Source organism: Acipenser ruthenus, chromosome 11 (genome assembly GCF_902713425.1).
Source record: "Acipenser ruthenus chromosome 11, fAciRut3.2 maternal haplotype, whole genome shotgun sequence".
Classification (NCBI taxonomy): Eukaryota; Metazoa; Chordata; class Actinopteri; order Acipenseriformes; family Acipenseridae; genus Acipenser; species Acipenser ruthenus.
Genome location: NC_081199.1, coordinates 34,840,510 through 34,865,582, shown reverse-complemented (window position 1 = coordinate 34,865,582; position 25,073 = coordinate 34,840,510). Strand labels below are relative to the sequence as shown.

Genomic DNA, 25,073 nt, shown 5'->3' with positions numbered 1-25,073 from the left:
ATTCAAAAAAAAAAAAAAGAAATCAATCACATATTCCTCACTGTATTTCACTTGACAATTTGACAAATCAAGGTTACTTTCTATTTCAGATATAGTATTAAAAACCATTCCAAATAATTTTGTATTTTTCTGTCGATTTTTAAATCCATTCAGATCCTTGCTGTAACCATCTAACTCAAGCTGCTTTGCCTGACTGACTTTCACAAAAAAAAAAGAAGTCCTCTGAAACTGATGACTAAAGTAATTGTTGGCCCTTGTTTTCCTTCCCTGAGCGCAGATCTTAGAAACCAGCCCTACAGGCGAGCCGATGCGGTGAGGAGAAGTGTCCGACGGCGTTTTGATGATCAGAACTTGCGCTCAGTGAACAATGTGGAAATCACTCTGTGAGCAAGGGAAATGCATGTGTCAAGAGGGGGTGTGAATGAATGTCATTACGTCTGTGTGAAGAGTGAGTAGCAGTTTGGACTCGACGGGCTTAAAGACGGGGGTAAAATGGGCTCTCCCTCAGAAACTGAGAAGCTCTTTGAGCAGAGAAGCCAAGTGCCTAAATTTCAATTATCTTTTATTTACTAAAAGCAATATGACTTGACCTGGCTTTATTTTTTATTCCAAGTATCTATTATCTATCTCATTTTTAACCTGGACACACTTTGTCTGTACAGGGGGTCAGTAGTCTTTCTTATGAAAGGAACGTTCAGAATGTAAGGTACAGTGGTTTCCTGGTTATTTGCAGAGGGGACACTTTGTGAAAGTGATCTACTATGGAATGCTATACTGTAGTAGTTTTTAAAATAATCCGGTGCTATTGCGACTAGGAATAAAGTGTTACCTGCACTTTTTAATTAGCTTTTTTTTGTTGAAGGGCTAATGTGTTTTTTTTTTTTTTTTTAAGAAAGGGTGTCCCAGTCTATTGTTTTAACTAACAATAAAAAACTGTTGCACAGTAGCAAACAAGTGTAACGTTGGAAACAGATTGTGCGGTTCTGTTCATGAGTACAGTCAATATAGTTTCAAGGTGAAAGTGCTGTGAATACTAAGAGCTGAAGGAGCGTTACGATACTGGGCAAGACCAGGTTAATGTGAATTGTATATAGGACACCGTACTAAGGTTTTAACATCTCATTAATCAGTGTTGTCATTACTGCCAAGGACCAATACTACACAACTGTCACTGTACAGTGCTAGATATTTTCTACTAAAGTAGAACTTAAGTGCCAATCCAGCAACATAAACATTATTAAAAATATATATATATAACTTATGTAAAATATGAATCCAGGAAACTGTTTGGGATTAAAAATGTATCGACATGCTCATTTATACTTCAAACACGTTGTAGTAACCACAGGCAAGGCACTACAGGCTACTTTAGTAGTTTTATCTAATAAAAACTGGATTAAAAAATGTTATTCTCTGAAAATGTGTGCTTTGCTTACAACTAAATCTCCTTGATTGTGTCTACTTCACTATCTTTATTGTAAAAGTTTAATGTATAGTATTTAACCACTTAATTATTTTTCATTGTTTTGCTCATGTAAACCACTTGGTGTTGATGGCATTTGTTTTTGATAATGTGTAGTTATATTAAGAAAAAAACAACTTTTCTAAATGTACAGATATTTTGCTATGAAATTGGTGCAGTTTGTATTTTTTTTTCACTTCTCTTTTAATCCACATATTAGCATATGGTTGATATTGTACATATTGTTTAAAAAGGTTTTCAACACCCTGTGCTATATAATCTGAATGTTATTTTAATTTATAGTTTTATTTTGTATTTAACAAAACAGTGAACAAGGTTTTGGCTTATTAGACTGGACATTAATTAAACTACTCATCTGCTTTTTATCATTTACACAATGATGTAATTTGTGTGCTAAACGGAACATGCCAAGATGTTGTCTCTCTTGCCTGACAAACGGGCATTAAACCATTGACATTCAAAAGTAAGCTATTTTACTTGTAAACTGACCCTAAATTATAGATATTTATAGCATGTGCATTATTTGCTTTACTTAACAAAAATTATGGTTAAGTAAAAAAAAAAAGACAGCTGCAACACTTTCATTTCTTAAATCAGATAATATTGGCATGTTCTTATGAAATGTATTTTAGGTGATACCTGCTTATTTGCAATATTGAACTAGTTTTTAATAAAGCAAGTTTCAAGTTAAATCTCTGGTTTCTCAATGGCTTTCAACAAATAAACTAAACTATTTACACAACTACAATGCAATGGCCTATCATTCCTAAATAACACCCTGACAACAAACCTTGAATTATGATCTTGTAAACTACATTTTCTCAAAGCACAAACCAAAAATATATATATATTTTTTAAATGACATTTATAAACCTAAAATGCATCTTTTAAATGAATGCCAGTACATTCAGAAATAATACTAATACACAAATGCTAATAATTTGGAAATGTATTTGGAATATCTTCACAAAACAAGTTTGGTTTATCTTGTCCAAAGAAGTCGGTCAAGTTCATATCACATGGCCTCAACTGGATATACCAATGGAGGTGTTTCACGTGCCTTCTGGTTCTGTATCGAGGCACTGCCTTCTTTGCAGTACCCATCCAAACTGATCTGCATAAAAAACAAAACTGGATAAATACATAATGTTCCCAGCAAGTTTAATCACAACTGGCTAAGCAGGCCTGTAGTTTATAAAACCTTATAGTGTGAAATACATACAGATGTACGTATATACAGGCAGATGCTTACAAAATTGCGATCAAATTTGGCAAGTACATTATTTTATGCAATTGACAGTGTGCATCCCGTATCGTAAACTGGGGTAATTATATGGCTGACATTCGTAAAGAAATCAAGGGTTTCATTCAATGACTTTAACTCTGCACATATACTATTAAAATGTACATTTGCAGATTTTCCCCTTCATATCATTCCAGACTCCTGTATAGATTTAACATTAGCTGTTTCACTTTCAGATTTCTTATCTTAATGCACACAAGTAGTATCTTAGTATTATAAGTGATTAATATTTTATTCAACATATTTAAAAATAGAAGCACAAGCTGAAAACATTAAGAAATGTCCATGGGCTTATTAACTGTGCTTCCATTTCAGTTTAGTTACATCATCAACTTTATAATCTTCCAGACACAATCTAGCTTTCCTTATGCTCCCACCACATGTTAAGTTTGTTGTACATGTATTCCATATGCTGTAAATCAGTGTCATTGTATTTACATAACTTATTTAGTTTTGATGGCTATGCACATTACAATACCATAGTGTGAAGCTGCCCCAATGTCTCTAAACTACTGTTTATAATTTTCCTCCACAATTTTGAGCAACACCAATGTGAAATATTTTGAAGCCAGTTTGAACATCACAGAATTAGGAAAAACAAAATGAAAGTTCAATTGCAGCTTACTCGTTGCATTAAACTCACAGATCAATTAAATATCCTACTCTGAAGTACAGTATAAGGATTTTGACAACTACTGGTAAGGTAATACATTTTTATAAACGTGTAACAAAAATTCAACACAAGAGGCAAAGGGGGGTCAGTATTGTACTTTTAAGTGGTTCTGAAATTAACCAGAGTGCAATTGCAGGAAACACTAGACAAACATTATCCTGGTATACACAAGGGTAATTGCTCCAATTGTCTGCATTTATCAATGCTAAAACTTGAATTGAAGCAATAATATTTGATAAATTCCTTGGGAAATCAGATTTAATGTTGGATTAAAAATGTACAAAAGTTTCAATTCAAAAGCTGTTTTAACAGGAAATAATGTTGCCTGCTTACATAGTTCAAAGTTTACTATTAATAAACTTAACAAGACAAAGAAAGCCCCAGACATTTTAAAAACACAAATCCCCCCGTGTAAAGAAATGTTACAACTTATTTGTATTAGGTGTATGCAAACTTTGCAATGTATTCTTTATCAAATTCAGTTTTTTTGGAGAAACTATCTAGTTTGATGGCACAATCTTAAAATCCAAATAAAAATACAAGGAATTCAAAATGCTACATCAAGTTTGTCTGAACCAAAAAAATAAAAATAAGATTATGGTGCATCCAGTTGTTCCAGAAGAGTTCTCCTTCGTTTTTCTAGTTCTCCTTCACTCAACTCACTGCCTGATGTGTCCCATCCACCCTGGAGAGGAAATACTTGCACAGTAAGTGAAGGATTCAAGATGAAAAAGTAAACATTATAAAATCACTTCAGAGTTATTTTGCATTGCCTGGTTTATTGTTTTGTATACATCTACTTTAAAAAAACACACCAATAATACGCATTAGCATGCTCTAAAAATAACCATCTAACTTTTTTCAATGTGAAACAATGGGCAATGAATTTAAAGCCAACCTCAATTAAAGAGGACAAGCATTTCCCTTTTTTTTTTTTTTTCTTTTTTTAAAAAGGTGATGCACGTGTAATCTTCTGAATCACTGACTGTGACTGTTCCTAAAACCAAAGGGCTAGAACTACAATAACAAACAACTGTAAACTTTCTTTTAATGCCAAAAAACATGATGTACTAATGTCTCTACGATTAAATCTCCAGAGTACATTTTGGTAAAAAATAAAAACAGATGAGTTCTGTTATTTATTACATGACATCATGGCCAATTTCTTACGTCACTACATATTCTAGAAATTCTTACTACAAAAAAAAAAAAAAAAAGTGTAAAATCTAACATATTTCAAAAACATAATTTTTGGGGGTTTTATTTTAAATATACACCCTGCAATCTTCTGAAGCACATTTCCAGTCTCTATGCAAAGTGATAAAGAAGAATGATATTGCCAGAACTTTTATTTATGTGCACAATAATTGTGTAATGCCCTTTTGCTTCCATCTTCACGGTGTTCCACTGAACGACCTGTCGTCTGACCTGGAAGTTATAGTTGCTGTAACAGGCATAAGTGGACCGTTAACCCTTTGCAGTCCATTTATTAAATGTGCGTCAGGCGCATCAGGTCCAATTTATTTTCACACGCGCAGTTAATTTTAGACGCGCTGTTTAAAAGTATTTTTTTTCACAAACGGGTTTAAATGGCCCTGCATATCAACAAAGCACTCACTAGGCATCTCCAGCCCCACCCAACCCTTTCGTTCGCTATCGCTTTCACATATGCTAAGAAATAAATAATAATAATAGTCGTACATACCGATCGATCATACCCTGATCACTCATTTTATCACCAAACTCCTCAATAATGCAATCCAAGTCATTATTTTATTACTATAACATCTCAAAAAAGCTCTGCAAATGTCTGTGTTCTCTGTGCGCTGATTCACAGTCAGCCAGCTTGTTTACTTATGACCGCCCCGTTATCCGATACCAGGGCCATGTATGACTATTCATGAGATACGCCTTTTGCCCCCCCCCCTGATAGGAATAATTGCAATGTCGGACCAGGTCCGACAATGGACTGCAAAGGGTTAAGTTATCATGTGAAAATGAAAAATACGTTGGCAAATACGGATTTCCTTCTCTGTCCTTCTAAAAGTATATGGTGTATATAGTGGACTATTATGCTAGATCAGCTACTTGGAGAATATTCTTCTCTATCCAGTGTAAATAAAATAAAGAAGAGTTAAGAATGCTTAAGTGATCAACATACACACACATTTTTGTGTTTTAAACATCCAAAGATTTTCTATGGTAAAAAAAAAAAAAAGACAAACCTTTTGGCTAATGCCTTAGCACTAGAACCACCAAGGTTGTCATTTTGTCGATCTTCACTTTTAAAATGAATTACTCTGCGTGTGTTAAAGATCCGTGGTTATCTGTTCTTGACTTTTCCTGAATACATGTATTAAATACCCGGACGACGTTTGAAAGTCAGAATCGCAAAAATAAAGTTATAAGCACTTCTACTTAGAACTGCCATTACAATGCATGCTTTTATTGTTAAAATAACCTACAATACGCTATGTTTTATATGTATACAAGCCAGTTTGTTCTCTCTACCTCCACTGAGTTTACAGCAGTATGTATATTGGAGTAGAATATTGCTCTTGAAGTCTAGATATGTGTTATCCAAATATCTATTGTAATCCTATCAATTCCTTGGCATCAGAAATCTGAAACTACTTCATTGAAAACAGCATTGCCTGCTTCAAGCTAAACAAAAACATTACATGGACAAGCAGCTGTTTCCGACAAACGCACGGTGTCACTGGACACAATACATGTCAAACAAACCTGTCAAACTTGGGATCAAGTTTTTGGCTGGCAGCTGAGCCTACCCCTCCCTACCTGTGCAAAGATGAAACTCACCCAGCTGGTCAGAAACTGGGTGACAATGTGGTAATTAGGTTGATGTGACCGTACTTAAGAAAAAGGATGACTGTTACCAATGACAATTTTGTTCATTGTTTCACTGTAATTAGCAAAATAGTTGAAGAAAACAGCCTGGTTGGAACAGTAAAAGCGAGAAGAGAGTTTCCATCATCTGCGCAAAACTTCGTACTCGGTGAAAGCAATCACCGGTGTCCAGTTGCTTTTGAAGTCATGCTTTATATATGTGCTAATTTATGTTTATTTTTTCATTTAAAATAGAGTTTCTACTAAGCAAATGTTAGATATGATGATGTTCATGAATACATCTTCCGAGTTGTATCTGAATGTTTGTCTTTCATTTTTATATCAAAGCTGTTTAAAATGTACCTGTCAAAATAAATCCTGCCGGCGGTTCTAGGTAGTAGCATAATCCCGGCGGTTCTAATGTTAAATTAGTCACCAAATATAACCAAGAGCCAAACTTTTTTTCTTTAAAAAAAAAAAAAAAAAAAAAAAAGTACAAATCACTTACTTCTTCCTTCTCCCTTTTTCTTTTTGGAGATTTTTGCTTAGATTCAGCCCGGGATTTGCCTCTGGATTTCTCACTCTCCTTCTCCTTCTCCTTCTCCCTCTCCCTCTCCCGCTCCCGCTCACGGTCTCTCTCACGATCCCTCCCTTTTCTGTCCTTGTCGGCATCGGATTCTGGGGATGCCTTTAGAGAAAGGAATTTAAACTGGGCAATCAGACACATTTCATTTTAAGATGCATTTAGTGTAAGAAAAAAAAAAAAAGAAAAAACAAACAAAAAAAAACACACCACACACATCCAGAAAGAAAAGGGGAAACCAGACTTCCATTAGATAGCAATTTGAGACATTCCGGGTTAATTTGAGCTCGTTCTCGCTGTGGATTACCTTTTGAACTCAGTAGTGACCAATTTAAAGAAAGACAACAAATAACAGATTCTGCCGAGTCAAAGCCTCGGTTTGAATGATCGGCCCACCTAACTTTTAGCTGAAAGTAAAATTCACCATTAATTTCCGGTTTTCAATAACCATGCTCAAATAATGCCTGAGGGGAAACAGCATGGCTCACATGAATAGAAGAAAACTGTCTAAAAGTAGTTGTGCATTGAATGATTCAGGGTCAGGGTTAGGGTTATCTTCGGTTCAGATAATGAAGACGTGGAATTCGGCTGTTTCGGATCAGATGATACAGACCACAGTCTGATTGATTACGCTTTTCTGTTATGCTACAATCCGTATTTTTTAATCTTTTTTTTTTTTATGACAATGCAAGAGCTTGTCTCAGGCACCATTTTTTTGTATTGAACATTATAATACTATAGTGCTACTTTGGGTGTTAATTTCTTATTTTGTGTTGCACTGGACACTGCAATTTCTTACCGGAAGAGCTTATGTAAAGCTCTTTATTTTAGTGGATCGAAAATGTCACATGTTTTAATATTTTTTAAATGTTTTAAATGTTTATTGGTTTTTCATGGTGTGGGTTTGCACTGGACACTGCAGCTTTAAAGTTTAATGACTTTTGCCTTGACAACCTGGGTGTTGACTCGGCAGAATCCGGTATATACATATTGGCTTTTTTTCTACAAAGGTGCATATAAGAATATTTTCTAAAAAGGTGCTCAGGGTTGAATATAAAAACAAAGAAAACAAAAATACTTACAGACTTGTGTCTCCTCTTTTTGCCCTTTTTCTTGTGCTTTTTAGATTTCTTATAACTGTGCTCTGTAGGCAGACAAGAAAAGGGTTACACTCATACTCATGTAAACATTAGAGGTGTAAAAATAGGTTCTTGTTCCTCATTAACAGAATTCTCAGAAATGTCTTGTTCTGATATTTATCTTTTTGTTTATTGTCTTTGGCCTAAAATTCCATTTATCCTACTCAGTAATGTTTGCTCTTACATTTCCCATTTCTATATTTATATATATATATATATATATATATATATATATATATATATATATATATTAGGAAGGTAACATAGCATGTGGCAAGAAAAACTCACTTCACACATGTGAAAATGAATAAATGTAAATTGTTTGGGTAACATGAAAAGCTAAACTTTAAGGAGCTTAACGTCATGTAATAGTTGGTTTAACCCTTTGCGGTCAATTTATTCAGCGCGTCAGGTTCAATTTATTTTCACACACGCAGTTTATTTTAGACGCGCTGTTTAAAAGTATTTTTTTTCCCCCACAGTAAAACAGGTTTAAAAGGCACTGCATATCAACAGGATACTCAGTACTGCATCTCCAGCCCTGCCCCACCCCTTGTCCGCTGTATTCACATACCTCTTCATGGTCGTGCATACCGATAAATCATCTCCTGATCATTCGTTTTACCACCAAACTCCTCAATAATGCGATCCAAGTCATTATTTGATTACTATAACATCTCAAAAAGCTCTGCAAATGTCCACGTATCTTGTTTGTTTATGTCTGTGTTATCTCTGTGGTGCCGGGGCTATGTGTATTGCTCAGATCCGCCCTTCTCTCGGCTCCTATCGGTCTCACTTGGCCATTGAATGGTTTTCTCGGCTTTTCCCAGAGAAAAAACCACTAGAGACCTGTGTTTTACGTCTTTTTGATGATGTCGGACAGGGTCTGATATCGGACCGGAAAGGGAAAATTGTAATGTCGGACCTGGTCCGACATAGGACCGCAAAGGGTTAAATTTACTGAAAGCTAACCTGTTTCTGCACTAGAAGAACGCTCAGATGCAGATCTAGATGGCGATCTTTTCTTTTTCTTGGAATGGTAGTCGTCGTCCTCTGAATCAGAGCCCTGTATATATACACACACATACATCAAAAAGTTAGTTACTCAACTAAAGTAAAGTTCATGTATCTTAAACAGTACGATAGTAAAATTATCCACAATTAGACCTTACCGAACGGGAGCGGGATCGCTTTCTGTGGTGCTTTTTTGACTTTTTGGAGTGCTTCTTGTTCTTTGAATGATGATGTTGACACTCATGCTGTCCAAAATAAATACATACATACATATAACATGAAAACTATGTATTCTTTAAGTAAACACCACCGGTCAAAAGTTTAAGTAGACAAATCCCTTTTTTTCTTTACCTCTAGAACATGTACAAAGTCCTTGAATATCCTTTTTCTTTCAGATTCTAACGTAATGTCTTCAAAGGCAGATTCTTTCAGGAATCTATCTCGAACCTGGATACAAATTAAAACCAAGTCAACAGCGGGTGCGTTTCAACTCACTAATCAAAAAACACAATGTTAATGCTTTTTGTAAACATCTAGTATCTATTTTTGTAATTGTGTCTTCATGCAAGACTCATAATTGAAGCCTATGCAATGATTGATTCTGCTGGCTATTGGTAAAGATCACTCATGTCAGCTAATTTGATACATTAAAAGCAGAAACATTCTAGCATTTCACTTTGGGAATTTTCTCTTTTTTTTTTTTTAAACTTACACTATCCCATGCCGAATCATGTTCGAGTGGGGGAGCAGCCTGCTTTAGCATGCTTTTAAAGGCAGCTTCCTTCCTCTTCATCTTTCGGGCTTCTTCTTTTTCTCTTTCCCGTTCTCGAGCTTCTGCTTTCTCCAACAACTATGCAAGATAAATATTTGGTTTCTATAAATATCCATCCAAGTCAAGTAAACAAAACACTTAAGGCACAAGGCTTAATATCCAACTAAATAAAAACGTATCATCCAACAGAAACAATTATGTATATATGAAGGGTACATCAATAGACCAAGTTTATATAACAAGTGCAGACTTTTAGAAACAAGGTTTTGCTTGACAAAATTGAAAATGCACATGGTGTCAATGGATTGTTCCATTATAATGGAAACCTAAATGACTAATCAAGTGGTAAGAAAACTGTTGCGAAAATATGAACCATTTAACTGAACACCTAATGCATGTAAATCATTATGATAAAGTATATGTTGTTGAAATAGATATAGGTCATAGAAACAAACATTTAACACATTTCTTTGAATAAAATTACTACATACCAACTTTTATGTATTAGGTAATTGATTATCAGCTTACACTGTTGAAGGCAAGTTTGATGTTTCCAGCATCCAAAGTTGTGGCTCTTTTATCAGAGCTGATAACAGTCCCAAAGTCTTCAAAAGTAGTACTGACTTCAACTGTAAATCCTTTGTCCTGTTTATGCAGAGAACATAGAAACAAATGAAAATCATTTGATATAAAATTAATCAGCTAGGTTTTGCAGTTATGGTAAATTTGAGCTTCAAGTGGACTCAAAACATGACACGTAGCACATTTAGTTGGGTAAAATATAATAATTCGAGATGCAACAAAACTATTGATGATCCACCATAACATGTTATAAACAGTAATTATTAATATATGGTGAGGTCGCACACATTTTTAGTTGTTAAGTATTTAAAAATGTTGTTATAGAAGCTAACTATAATATCCACAAAAGCTGTCTTGGGTAGCGAGACCAGTGAAAAACAATTGTAAATTGCATGGAGAGATTTTCTGGGATCAATCATCTAGAATGCATAGGAAAAGCACTGATTGGCTAAATAGCCTGCATAACTGAAGTTATTATGATAATAATAATTCTTAATCAGTGCATAAGGAAAAAAAGCTGGATATTAACCTCAAGAAATAACCTCACATGACATGATGTTTACAAGCATTTTGTTTTACCTTAAGGATGTCTTTGATGATTCTTTTTTCATCATGATATCGGGCCTTCAAATCTTCAACGTAAAACTTAAAAAGATCCAGAGGTGTCGAACCTACAGAATACACACCAAAAACTAAGATAAAAAAAATGTTAATGAAGTATCTGTACATGTAACACAGGTTTACAGGCAGTAGCATTAAAGCACATTTTTAACTGTTTAGTAAAAATGTACAATGAACACTGTCATTCAATACAATTGATGCCTCTTGAATTAACTTTTGATGACAGGTTATATGGGGTTTGGCAATTTCAATAGATCATCTTTACTATGCCAACTTGTCACAATCAAGTTATATGTTTAACAATGTAAAACATGTTTATTTGACCTTCTTATAAAACACTTACTGCTGGTTTCACAGACCCCGACCTTGAACTAAACAATGTTTCTTTAGTAGTCCATGATTAGTGTTTATAGGAGTCTGTGAAACCAGACATTAATCTTAATATATGTAGTAATAATATATATATAGATAACCGACATGCTTGTTTAAATTAGCAGTGTCACTGTCTCATGTGAAGAGACTCTAGATAAACTGTTTTATATTGTATTTTGATTACCCTACTTCTACAGATCGACTAAACCCAAACATTTATTTATTAAGTTTTTTTTTTTTATAAACTAATACATTAGCCAACTATCTGCAAGTCCTGTGCAAAACAGTTCCCTTACAAGGTTGACCCAGCATGTTGGCAAATCTTATGTTGGAGCTAACTGTAGGATACATTTCCATCCATGCAGACATTGAATGTAGTTGTCCGTGATCATGTAGCTCATCCAGGAATTTCTTTAAAGAAAAAAAAACACACACAAGAGAAACAGCAATTATTTTCATGGCACCCAGAAGACCATAACTAGCGCAAACTGTGTCTGTCTCCATCTATAGTTTACAATCCAATCTTCAACTGAACACGATTGACTAAATGTGAAGAGGAAACAAGATGTTCTTATTCAAAACCAAAATGTTTTCTGAAATACGATTTAATACATTTACAAGTCATATTAACAACTATGAGTTACTGTACTTTTACACAGATGAAACCTATTGAGTTAATCTCATTCAATATTAAGTATTTATTAGCCCTGCAAATAGCATTGCGTATAAATTCATTTTATATTTCAACAGTTGGCTAAGGTCAAGCTTCACAATTATATGTGAAAAGCTCTTTCTTGCTTAATCAATTTTCTATTGTCATTAGGTTTACATACTAATTGACTTACTTGAAACGACTCTCTGTTTTTACGATGCCTCCTTCTTTCCCTTAGTAAAGATTTTTGTTTTTCTTCCTCCTCTTCCTTTTCCAGGGCTCTTATATGTTCTTCAAAGCAAATTAATGCATCCTCTTTATCCATATCTAAATGAACAAAAGCACAAGCATTGCTTTAATTTGCTGTACAATCTTAGCTTTTTTAGTACAGTAGCACTAAAAAGAAACTTGGTAATACATGTAGACAGACTTAGATCAGATTTTAGCACATAAACATATATGGCTGGTTTCACATTCCACTTATCGCAGATATTGAACTAACATGCAATTTTAGGTAAAGTAGTCTAGTTACTAAATCGGGGTCTGTAAAACCAGTCGATCGACTTCATTGTTTGTCAATGTATTACTACAATATCTGTGACTTTAGTATTGAAGGTTTTGTATTTTTTTCTAAAAGGAAAAAAAAAACAAGTTATTAATTTTGTATTGTATTTTTATTATAATTATTTATTGTGGGATGCTGATAACAGAGTTGTCCACTGATTAGGGTTAAAGGACCTGGAACCAAGCGATCCAGATCCATAGCTCAACCAAAAACATTAGTTGTGGTTAACTTATTTCAACCTACTCTGCAATTCTTCATCCTCTGCAAATGTAGGGTTGTCCAGAAGATACTGCTGTGCCTCTGACCAGGTTGTTCTGTACGTTACATTAGCCATATTGTCCAAAATGTTCTTCAAGGCTTCCCAATTTCTTTTTCTCAACTGTTTGGCTTGTTCCTAAAACCAAAAAACAATTATTTGTTTGCTTTGATTCATTTTTAAACTTCCTTGTTATCATTCATTCGAAGCACACAATGTAAGTTTTAAACTCACCTTTTCTTTTTTTGCAAGGTAAAACAAGACATCTTCATAGATTTCTAATCTATCACGCTCAGGAACTGCTGTCCATACCTCCATCTCTCCAAACATCTGTTCAGCTTTCCTGATAGGAAAGGAAAAACAAAACAAAATATTTTACCAACAGCAGTTAAATTAGCCATCGTTCCTAAATAAATAAAGGATTTCCGAATAGTTTTTGTACAAAGCAGAAGAAAAACTTGTTGCATTCACCAATCCAATACTAAAGTTTTACAGAACAAACGTTTACAAGAAACGCATTTCATAACCACGGGTGTGTCCATATCGCAGCGTTATATTTATATTAAATTTAAAAAAATGAAAATTATAAAGTTTAAGAATTGCATTGTATCCTGATCACACTCCCTCACACAACATTGGTGGTTTTCTGTTCCCACAATACGCCATTTCAATTTCAGTAATTTTAATCAGAGCACCATTGTTGCAGGAGGGGGCATTAACTGGATAAACTGGGATGTTTAGAAGAAAAATGTATTTCTCCTTGCGAACGTTCAAGAGTGAACAAAAATCCCCTTGTTTAACCTATATGGGTGAATAACAAAATATCAGAAGTCAGGAATTTGTGTTGCAAAAAAATATTGTACTAGGGACTACAGCAAATACAGCACAGGAAAGTAATCTGCTTCTTGTAAACACTGCAGAGGGGGTTCTGTGACATGAAACACCGAACAGCACAGAAGTTAGGACTGGACTGTTCAGTTGCACAAGCATTCCACAAGGTGGCATTCGTCTACAAGAAAATATATTTCTCTTTTGTAGATCAGGCTGTCCAACAGATGGCTCTAAAATATGTTTTAACCTTTAAGTTTTGGGTATAGCCCATGGAATCACTACAATATATAATCAAAAGACAAAGCAGATTTGCACCAGTGACAGTTGCATCATATTATAGCAAAATAATTAAATTTGACTAGTTACACAATGAATAGAACATGACATGCACTGTGGTGCTGGCAAACCATGGGAGAGATCTGAATAGAAATTGTTGCAGTTAGAATATTTAAGACAGGAGAAAACATTACAGAAACACTGCACACATCAGAAAATATTATGATGGGATGGAGGTGTAAAAAACCAACAATTTGAGTCCTTGTACAAATTAACTGGAGATAAACAGATTTTCTTAATATAAATGTTTAATTAGGCTTCCTTGTAAAGATTTATTTATTTATTATTATTGTCGTTTTTTCCTCCCAAAACTTTAAACTGCTCCTGTTCGCGCGCGGTGTAACCAATCAACACGAAACTTGGCAGGTATCATCCCGTAAGAAATCTGAACAGAGTTCTGATAAGGTTTCAAGGCTTCAATGAAAATGTTCACAGGAATAACACAAGACAGAGTACCCAAACTCACAACAAAGACTGCATGCCAAATGTTTCTAGATCCTATAACCTTAAGCTTGCAGCATTCATTTTATCTGGTGCAGACATTTATGTAATCATTTTTTGTTTTCTATTATTTTATTACAACACACAATAATGATAATAAATAATAAACACATGGGATCATTTGTGTATATGCTTCATCATATAGGGTGGCCTTTAAATAAGGTCATCTTTTGTCATGACCGCATACTTACTTGTATCTTGTAGTTGATGTCATTTTCTCATGATTTTCCAGATATCTCTGATACGTTTCTTTGGCCTCCTTGTATTTAATTCTAGCTTCTTCCTTTTCTTCTTTTTCAGTCTGTACCTTGTAAGCATTGAAGGCTTGTTTCTTCTCACTCAGCTTAGGCAATGCACTTTATTGGAAAGCATAAAAAAGTCAAATAAGCATCAATCCAAATTACGGAGGTTTGTGTTAAATACACGCACAAATAAATCAGAAGTATACCTACCTATATCTAGGGTCATTGATAATCATTTTCATAGCTTGTTCCCAAGAGGCATTGGATGAAACACCCTACAAAAGAAAAATAAATAGTATATTCAAGGTAAATAAGTAATTATGTTGAAATAAAAAAAATAAAATGTATTATGTTTTTTTGTTTTGTTTTGTTTTAACAATTTCTACCTAATTCTGCTGTCCATACAGTTGGGTCTAACTATTTTTCACCACAGTTTTCTTGCTACTTTTTATCATCAAATAATTGCTATAGATAAGAAACTACTTGCATAACTGCCATTTCCAATAGAGTAACTGGTCTCCAAGTTAAGGGTGAATGTATTATCTAACTTTAAGGTGCATCTCACTGGAAAGTCTCATTCCTCTGTTCTAATCTGCTTCAGTCTAGCACTTAATACATTTTATTTTACATTCTAACAAGCTATTTAAGAAATACATAAAGATGAAATGCCACACTTCTAATATCCACTAGGTGCACTGTAGCAAGGAGACAGCTTAATGGCTACACGTTAGTGTATAACATGTACTTGGAGGCAAAACCTGATTCTGCAATGTAGTAACAAAAGAAACTTGATAAGCTCTTTTATCATGCAATGTCTCTAAATATACTGTTGCATACAACCATACAAAGATGGATGTATTTACTATCAAAATAGTACTGATATTTTTTACGCATACCTTTTCTTTTAACAGTTCTTTGAATGCTTGCTTGGCTTCTTCTTTAGTGTTCCACTTGTATACTTTCTTGACTAGTTCTGGCCTCTCTTCCTTTTTAACAGCATCACTGGCAAAAAAACTAAGCAGAAAACAAGGACTCATCTAAATATATATCAAAATGTATGTTAAAGATGTATTTGGATCACAATGGAAAGACTATTCTGTTTAAATATATAGGGCTTGAATTTTTCAGTTTTTATTTGGTGTTCAGTTCAAGGGGGCTTATTAGTTTTTATTATTTGTGGCTGTAATACAGTACACACTTTTAAATCCGGTACGTATTGTAGCAGTATATAAATTCCTCATTAACGACCCAGCAGCAAAATTAAATCAAAATGTTACCCATGCACAGAACTGTGTAAAACATAAAAGGCAATGCAATTTAGCAAAAGATAAAAGAAGAGTTTCCAGAATTAACAGTATCCAAAGTCAGTATTGAAAATTGCACACAATATAGTGCTTGATAAGGCCCTAATGTTAAGATCAGATTTAAAAAAAAATAAAAAAAATACATCACTGTATCTAAAACTGTTTAATGATTATCTGTTTTACATTACAGGAAGTGCTGTGTAACTGCACAATAAGGCAGACTGATTTGCGTATGCAAGGAAAAAATAAAAACGTGGGCTGTGACGGATAATCAAATAAATTGTAACATTGAAGAGATGGACGTTGTATCAGAAAACTGGTGATGAGTCAGAAATCGCGTGTGATGGGTAAGTGCATTAAATTTGTCATACATACAAATAAATAAATAAATAATGGGGATTGATTTTATTCTTAATACAAGGATGGTAAAATGCGACTGACGTATATCCGAGTGATGACTAAACACTGAATGTACGTTTCACAAACATATACACAAACGTTAACTTACTGTGTTAAAGTGAGGGTGTCCACATAGGACTCTGGCAATGCAGAACTCTGAATGCATTTTGAATCCGAGAATCATTTGATGCCCATTACCACCCGTGTATCTATCACATTACAGTTCTAGGATTGGAACTACATAATCACGATAATTTTTTTGCAGCTATACATTTATCGCGTTGAAAAATGAACCATCGATAATTATCGTCCGTGACCCAATGAAGCAGGAAGCGGCACTGAACTGTCTGCGTGAGGTGTAAAACATGATCTGTGTGAGCACTGCGTACATTGGGAAGTTAAGTATTGATTTTAAATAATATGCTCAGGCTTTTAACTTTACATCATGGTTTCATTTTGATAATACATTGGCAAAGCATGACTGGTTTTCTTTTTTTTTTTTTTTTTTAATTTAGTGGTTGCCAATTATTTTTATTGTTTTCTCCCCAATTTAGCAATGTCCAATTATTTTTTAGGCTTAGCCCACCGCTACCACCCCTGCGCTGACTCGGGAGCAGCGAAGACGAGCACACACTGTCCTCCGAAGCGTGTGCCGTCAGCCGACCGCTTTTTTACATACTGCAGACTCACCATGCAGCCACCCAGAGCTACAGCGTCGGAGGACAACGCAGCCCTGGGCAGCTTACAGGCAAGCCAGTAACGTTTGCAATTTTGTTTCGTCATATTAATATACTTGATGGCACTCTAAACACTCAAATTAACAATTGTTTAAATAATATATATTATATATATATATATATATATATATATATATTTTATAGAAAAACTACACAATTTATTAATATACAAATTACAATAGGTGTATTTTTATATTCGCGCTTGTTCTGGGCACCCTCGAGAAATTTAGAAACTTGGCACATATACCGTCTAGTTTTTTTTTTTTTCTTCTAAACTCAGCGACTTAGACTAGCGGTTTTTATGCTGTTCAAGTATGATAAATTACAATATTTTTTTATGTTTTATTCATTCGGCCGACAAATCATGATTATCGTGATAATCGATAGTTGAAAATGTCACTATCGTCCAATCCTATACAGTTCATGTTTTTTTTTGTCTTCTGCCCACCCCAGCGTATGACTATAGTGTAGTAATTAATTTCAGCATACAATAAGTTATTTAAATGTTTTCCTAAGATTAAACATTCATCATGGTACTCTGACTAAGGTTTGATATTTATGTAGCTATAATAATAACAATAATCATAATAAGGTTGTACACAAGAGAAACTTAAATATGCATTAGTATAAGCATAACTGTACAGCATTTATATATTTACAATAACTCTCGGTTCATCACTGAATAAAACCATAATTCCATAAAGTCACTGGCAACTCCATGTTGCTGGTTTGTTTAGGTTTGTGGTTGTTAAGCCCGTTGCTAAGCAAATGACGCATTGACGCAAATGATGTGATTTATGTAGTGCAAAAAATAGATGATTGGTCAGTAGCAATGTCTTCACACACTGCCCACCTTCTGAAAGCCCTTTCCTTTATGTAGGAAGCCAGTGGTACATGACTGACAATTTAAAATATGTTGCCAAAACTCACGTTTATAGGTTTAAAAAAAAAAAAAATGTAAACTGAATCTTTGAAATAGGTCTTCGGGGGTGTTTTTTCAGTTATCGACCAACTCGACCAACCCAGCCCCCACCAGCGAGTTGTTTATTTACTGTAGGTCTGTTAAGAAATAGTATTAGGCACAAAACAAATAAAGTGCCATCATCTACATACTTTACTGGAACCTCTTGATTAGGAGCCTCCTCGACTGAATTCAAAGTGGCTTCTGTGGGTTCCTCTTGTGCCTGGACAGGAGTTTGGACTGGTTGTTCTTCACCGACAACTGGGACTGTGGCCTCAGTCTCTGCAGCAGATGCATGAGTCATGTCTGGAACAGCTACTGAAGCAGGCACGGAGGCTGCTGAAACATCTGGAGCCCTATTTAAAAAATGTAATTAGTTGCCGGCAAATATAATCTGTTTATGTAAAAGTCTTCTTTAGAACAGTTTTTTAAGCTAATGAGCTGTGCCCCCAGGATATTATACCAACTACCACTGCTGTTGTATCCTGAATAAAAACAGATAAAATACTAAAATGGAAAAGTCATAAAAAAAAGTAAAGGTTATGTTTTAGCTGCAAGTACTTCAATCACTTATCTATGCAGAATAATGCAAATACTACTAAATGAAGTGACAAAAAAAAAAAAGTCTGGAAGCATACATTATTGTATAACCATGATGTATAAAAAGCTAACATTGGGCGGCTGACAAGTCTGTATCATTCATCTCCGGTTTACTTTTGTATTGAGTTTCATGCAATTGACATACTGACATTCTGTTCCATAATTAATCAACCAATCCTTTTCTTCTGCATTATGGGCTGAAAATGTATCTTTTTAAAGCAAGTCTGTGTGTTTCAGATAATTTACTTAAGATTATCTTAAGATAAATGAAATACTGTGAACTTGACTGTCTTTTATAGAAATAGACACAGTATCAGAACAAGAAGAAAGCTATGTAACAGTGAAACATACCCATTTTCTTCAGCCTTGATCATATCTGCAAAACAAATGACTCCATTACTACATAGTACAGGACCATAAAACTAAAACTAGAACCGATTCAATTTAAAGACTGGAAAAAAAAACACCTTCATTAAACTTTTAATGGAACTTTAAATTCTGCAACATTACCTTCGAGATCCTCCAGCTCTTTAGGTTTTGTCCAGCGAGACTCCTTTGTTTGAGAGTTATAATAATAAGGCTTTCCTGTGTCTGACTTGAATTCCTTCCAAGGACACTTTGACAACATTTGCTTTAAGACAAAAAAAACAAATCCATTGGTATTTACAATGTCATGTACTTGCACACTGTTTATAAATATATTAAACAGATTTAACAATGTCTATGAATTGAAAATAAAAAAAAAACAATTTCAGTATATTCCATAATTGCTCAAACATGACTTCAAAATGCAAGACTATTTTGACAGGTTTAATTCTCATTTGATCAATAAACGCAGCAACATATAAAACAGGCATTCAAATATCCTTCAAATGAATATTCAACCCCCAGTTCCCACTGTATTTACAATTCTACACTTTACAGTAGAAGGGTTAGCTTTTAACACAAGTTACCTCAGCAGGTGATTTAAGTTCATCTGGTTTTTCCCAAGAGGACTGTTTAGTTTCTGTATTGTAGAAGTATGTCCTTCCATCAGGAGACTTGTGCTCAGTCCACAAAGATTTCTGTAGGTTACAAAAACAGAGACATATTGCTGAGCGGCAGTCAGAAGCCATACTAAATTGACAGTAAAAAAATTATATATATATATATATATATATATATATATATATATATAATAAAAAATTAGAGGTCGGCACGGTTACCCAAAAACCCGGGTACCTGTTGGGTTTTAAATTGCCCGACCTAGGTCTCTTTTTACTACCCTGGTATTAATTATTAATTTGAGAATTTAAAGAAAATGTAGCAAACATGACAAAGCAGTTGTAAGTGCAGGTCTCTGGCCGGCGTAATAAAGACAACATTAAAACAAGCTTTGCATTAGTGGCAAGTACACAGCAATAATAATAACTGCGGCGACTATTCTCAGGAACTAAATCGAAAAGAAAACATAAACAACCTTTATGTCAATGATAATTCTTAATTATCTATTAATAATAACCACCGTGTGGCTTCCAATACAGAATGTTTTATCTACAGTTATTGTGCATATAATATTTCTTACTAAAAAGATAACATAAGTAGCCTTCATTTACAAATAAATAAACAAATAACTAAAGTATTGTGAGCGGTGTACCCCAGAAAACAGACTGAAAACCGGAAAAATTTTATTTTAATGGAGTAGATTTACTAAGAAAAAGCATATGCACTCCAAAATGTGTACGTGCAAAGCACAAAATTAAATCAGTATGAGAAAAACATTACTCGCAATGCTTTTGCTTGGATGCCATATTAATGTAAGACTGAAATATTTACATTTATTTATCAGTTCGGATTTGGAGGACTGCACCTTTAAGTTTCGTTTCGGACTATTGTGTTTGCCAAAGAGGGACCGGTAAATAAAATTAAAAAAAAAATGGATGTGACAAAAAGGGATAAACAGGAAGAAAGAGAAAGAGCAGTAAGATATACTCCTTGCATTCCATATACTTTTGTTCTGTGTAAACTACGCTGTGTTACGAATTCAGAACATAAATAAAACTTCCATTATTGGAACCCTGAAACAATACAAGTACAACATTACATTAACAACAATAATAACAGCAGAACATGGTCAGTAGATGGTCGCAAAGAATCCCACAGCAAGAAGTGCATTTAACATAACTGTATTTAAACTGATATGTTTATTATTTCGATGTTCCCTGTACTGAAAAAGGTTACACAAGTCTCCAGATCTGAAGGGACTAAATGTATTTGTACTACATAGTATTTAAATATGTATCATGCACTTTTATTTTTAAATCATTACTGAAAAAAAAAACCAGGATCCGGGTATTTTTCACGACAGTACCCCAGTTCCGGATTTTCTACCCGTGCCGACCTCTAAAATATATATATTATACATGAAGTGTTCAGAATTTAATGTTCAGTATTAAAAACGGTATGCATTTGTTTATAAAAATCTGAATTTCCTTTTCTTTTTAATGCTCTTATAAAAGGAGTGTCAACCAAGGTTTTTAAACCAGATGAGCACTAGATATATCACTGGTTCTCTTTTTCTATTTATAAAATCGACAAATAAATCATCTTTTTTTTCTCAATGTGTGTAAAAACACTCTTTCATGGACTGGTTAGCACTCCTTTAAACTGTGTTAATGCAATCGTTCAAGGTGTATCTGTTTCAAGTTTGACCAAATGTTTCAATTCTTGTGTTGTGTGCTTATTCAAGATGATGTCTTCCATTTGACATACCACAATACTGTCAAAGCCAATCAATTAACAGTCCCTTAAGATGTATACATTTTATTTAACAACAATTTAGAATATTGTTTAACCTTTGGTTGGTCGTCTTGTGGAGAGCTGCTGGCCGTGGCACCTTGTTGAACTGTAGAAACTGCAAGATTTGTGGCCTAATTCAGAGATGAAAGTGAGTAGAAGAAAAAAAAAAAAAAAAAAAGCTGAAAAGTGGCAGGAATCTGGGATCCACTGCCATGTTGGATTTTTTGCTCAGGAACCCAAATTGAATGAAGTTAAGATTCAGATTACACCTGAAATTAGAATGTATACCAAATAAGAAGTGAACTTTAACTGCTGGTTTCACAAACCCAGAGATATCAATACTTGAGCGAACAAAACGGCACCTGCCAAGCAAAATTAGGTAAATTATTTTGGAAAGTCAGGGTGGTAAAATAGGGTCTGTGCACAAGGGCTGAAATAAATGTTGTACAGTATGTCTTTTCTTTTAATGTTCTTGTTCCTTTGGATCTCAAACGCAACTTGTTTACACCAGAAAGTCACTCCCTTTTAATTGTTAAAGGTCAAAAAAGAACTATGTACACTTTCAATTGTTCTTTCTGAGCTTTAACAATAACAATAAATATTATTAATAATAATAATAATAATAATAATAATAATAATAATAATAATAATAATAATAATAATTGAACCTACAAAAGAAGCCACACAAAATACTTTCAGTGCGGCACACACAAGACAACAGCTCTTGAACTTGAGCTAATCATCCACTAGTTTGGGCTTATTTGCAATACTAATCATTTAATATTGTAAATGTTTATTTTAAGCACAAAGTTGACATTTTCTGCTTCATTTTATGTTACCATGGGGAAAAAAATGTAAGAAAACAGTGCTAATAAAAACAAAGACTAATTGCTTATGTTATGCAAGTTTAATAAAAAAAATTAAACTTAAAAAAGGGTCTGTGTACAATTTAAAAAAATCTTAGCGTTCTGCTAATAAAGTTATTACTCTGTCTATGGGAATCAAAGGTCTGACAACTTCTTGTTTTTCAAAAGATGCTTGTTTAAACATGGGGTGCATTTTATAATTCGCTGGATCTCCACGTTTGTCTCCATCAACATCAGATCACAAAGAAAATGCAGACGACAGGCTGTAGTTACTGTGATGAGTACTTATTATGGCTACATGTTTTCTGCAGAGAATATGGCTTTCCAATGCCTTGTACCCTCTTGATACACAATTAGGGGTTCACATAACTGGTACTCATGCAGACCAATAAAATAAAAAAAAAAGCGGAATTAGTTATTGTTGTATAAGACGCAAGCGTACCGTCAGTAAATTTAACAGGAAAGTATTTATAATAAAAGGCAGATACGGTGCTCACGGTATGAAGGTGAGCTACACTCATTTATGGATTATTCCAAGAGAGTAGGGGTCTACAGGCTCTGTCAACAATGTCCACGATCAACCCCCCCCCCCCCCCCCCCCAACCACACCATCGCTCGCACGCTGCACAAGTGAAACAGAAAATAAATATTTACAGTATGTATCTTAATTTTTCGCCAGCACCTTCCTTTGCATTGCATTGATCACATCAATAGCTCTGGGGGACTTAGTAAAAGTGGAAAAATACCAATTAGCAGAGATTTTTCATCTCTGCTAATTAGACATTATGAAATTGCAAGTTATATCCTCTTAAGACGTTGTCCTTGCATTTTGTATTGCACACAGTAAGCTGTATGAAAAATGAAAAGGAAACAACCTATTATCTTAAAAAAAAAAAAAGTTAATTCCACAACAGGTTATGTCTCTAAAATAAGCCACTTTCACACAAATTGCTGCTTCTGAGTCTTCTCAGGGACATTTAAAAAAAAAAAAATAAATAAATAAAAAATAAACTTATTTAAAACACCCATTTACACAGCACGAAACTGCGCAATCTATGAGGATATAATACCGTCATAACCCTTTCACACAACCAAAGGGATCATGGGAATACAAATTTCAAACCTGTCAGTCATGGCAACAAAGATTCATCCATAAGTTACAGAATCAACCACTGTCCCATCTATTTGTGAATTTGCCTCCTCGTCAGCCCGTAAAGTTAAAAATTCCTTAACTTATTCCAGACTCCAATTACTACCTCGTTCTTGATCAGCCATTGTATTTGAAAAAAAAAATGAAAGCGTGTAACAAAAAATACCCAACACGTCTGGTATACAGTCACGTGGGATGTTAACTTTCAATCCACACCCACTACAGCGCTTCAGTGCCAGCATAGCATTTCATACAGCAGTTAAGACGGTTCAGTGCAGGAGTTTCACATAGGAGTGAAGACGGCTCTGTGACGGTATAGGCAATTTACACAGACCAAAATGCAGCATCAGTGCCTGTTCTGAGCCGTCATAACTCGACTGTGTGAAAGGGGTATAAAATATAAATTCTTTCGAAGGAATTGGAAATTGATTTTAAAAGGAAATGGAATTGCAAAAACAGGAATTGACCCCAACTCTGCTGGTACGCGTTACCAAAACAGTGACGTACTTCAAAACTACCAAAAAAGTCTTGTTTCTAAACACATGTTTCGCCTTTAATTGGTATCCATTTGCACCAAAGCCTGAAACAAAAAAAACAATACTAAAAAGATACCTGGTAAAGGCAACCAAATAACAACCAACACACTGTTCTATATTACTTTTGCTACTTACCAAAGTTCCAGGCACTGATGAAGCTGAGGGAAAAAAAAAAAAAATTATATAACCTATGCTGTAAAATTCAATACAATTCAGACATTGTAACCAAAATCAATTCAAAATGATCCTTACCTACGGCAGCATCTGAAATGTTTACACCAGGCTGTTAAAAAAAGAAGGCAATATAGTTTAGAAAATAAATACAACTCAGTATCAATGTCCTTGACAGTTTACAGCACAGAAAGTGACAATGAAAATAAAGAGGTGATCCATTAGAGGTAAAGGTGTAGTTTATTTAATAATTCTAGCAATTTTATGCGTTTGGAAAAATAAAGATTTAAAAAAAAAGAACTCTCTCTTTTCTTAAAAAAAAAACCTAGTTACATAAACCAATAAGCAAGCTATCTTTCTCAAGAGCATAAAGAACTAGAAATATATTCAGTAATAGTACTCATGGGTGAAATACTGTTCTTTTGCCCAAAACAAGACATAGGCTTCTACAGTAGGGGGTGCAGATACTCGGAAATTTGTAGCAATTTCTTTCAACATGTTTTTTGCCGGGGGGTATTAAAAAATGTGTTAATTTTCACAAGAAGATGCCCTGATCTATACAATTGAGTACAAATCAATGGCAATGAACTTCAGCAGTGACATGGAAATGAGCAAAGTGAAAAACAGGAAGCGAAATCTAAATGATTTTATATCAAAATGGATAAAAGAAAGGTAAGCCAAATAATTACAGTTTCGTTTTTCACCTTGACAGGTTCTACATGAAATCAAACTGTCAGACTGTTATTGATTGGTACTCAACAATGATGTTGTCAAGGGCAAACGAGACAAGCTTTTGTTT

At 34.3% G+C, this 25,073-nt stretch overlaps 2 protein-coding genes across 16 annotated transcripts in view; one reads left to right on the top strand and one right to left on the bottom strand.

Annotated features, from left to right (window-relative positions):
- Positions 1–2,225, top strand: part of LOC117426904 (formin-like protein 2) — a 72,507-nt gene extending 70,282 nt beyond the window's left edge. For 8 of the 9 annotated variants that reach the window (XM_059033799.1, XM_034925510.2, XM_059033802.1 and 5 more), the window contains one exon: positions 278–2,225. In XM_059033799.1, the coding sequence (XP_058889782.1) occupies positions 278–316 (39 nt within the window). In that variant the 3' untranslated portion in view covers positions 317–2,225. The remainder of the gene's footprint in view (positions 1–277) is intronic. The other variant, XR_009330581.1, reaches the window with a different exon arrangement.
- The window catches only part of LOC117426905 (pre-mRNA-processing factor 40 homolog A), a 27,635-nt gene continuing 4,311 nt past the window's right edge, over positions 1,750–25,073 (bottom strand). For 3 of the 7 annotated variants that reach the window (XM_059033803.1, XM_034045107.3, XM_059033805.1), the window contains 23 exons: positions 24,356–24,386; positions 24,239–24,261; positions 21,608–21,682; positions 19,727–19,837; positions 19,284–19,404; positions 19,125–19,149; positions 18,326–18,529; positions 15,669–15,786; positions 14,983–15,047; positions 14,722–14,886; positions 13,097–13,205; positions 12,850–13,000; positions 12,235–12,368; positions 11,686–11,800; positions 10,976–11,088; positions 10,343–10,459; positions 9,755–9,892; positions 9,394–9,489; positions 9,201–9,287; positions 9,001–9,094; positions 7,972–8,033; positions 6,815–6,994; positions 1,750–2,597 (listed from right to left, as the gene is read on the bottom strand). In XM_059033803.1, the coding sequence (XP_058889786.1) occupies positions 2,499–2,597; positions 6,815–6,994; positions 7,972–8,033; positions 9,001–9,094; positions 9,201–9,287; positions 9,394–9,489; positions 9,755–9,892; positions 10,343–10,459; positions 10,976–11,088; positions 11,686–11,800; positions 12,235–12,368; positions 12,850–13,000; positions 13,097–13,205; positions 14,722–14,886; positions 14,983–15,047; positions 15,669–15,786; positions 18,326–18,529; positions 19,125–19,149; positions 19,284–19,404; positions 19,727–19,837; positions 21,608–21,682; positions 24,239–24,261; positions 24,356–24,386 (2,433 nt within the window). In that variant the 3' untranslated portion in view covers positions 1,750–2,498. Of the gene's footprint in view, positions 2,598–2,999; positions 4,145–6,814; positions 6,995–7,971; positions 8,034–9,000; positions 9,095–9,200; positions 9,288–9,393; positions 9,490–9,754; positions 9,893–10,342; positions 10,460–10,975; positions 11,089–11,685; positions 11,801–12,234; positions 12,369–12,849; positions 13,001–13,096; positions 13,206–14,721; positions 14,887–14,982; positions 15,048–15,668; positions 15,787–18,325; positions 18,530–19,124; positions 19,150–19,283; positions 19,405–19,726; positions 19,838–21,607; positions 21,683–24,238; positions 24,262–24,355; positions 24,387–25,073 lie in introns of those variants that run through there. The other 4 variants (XM_059033806.1, XM_059033804.1, XM_059033807.1 and 1 more) reach the window with 4 other exon arrangements.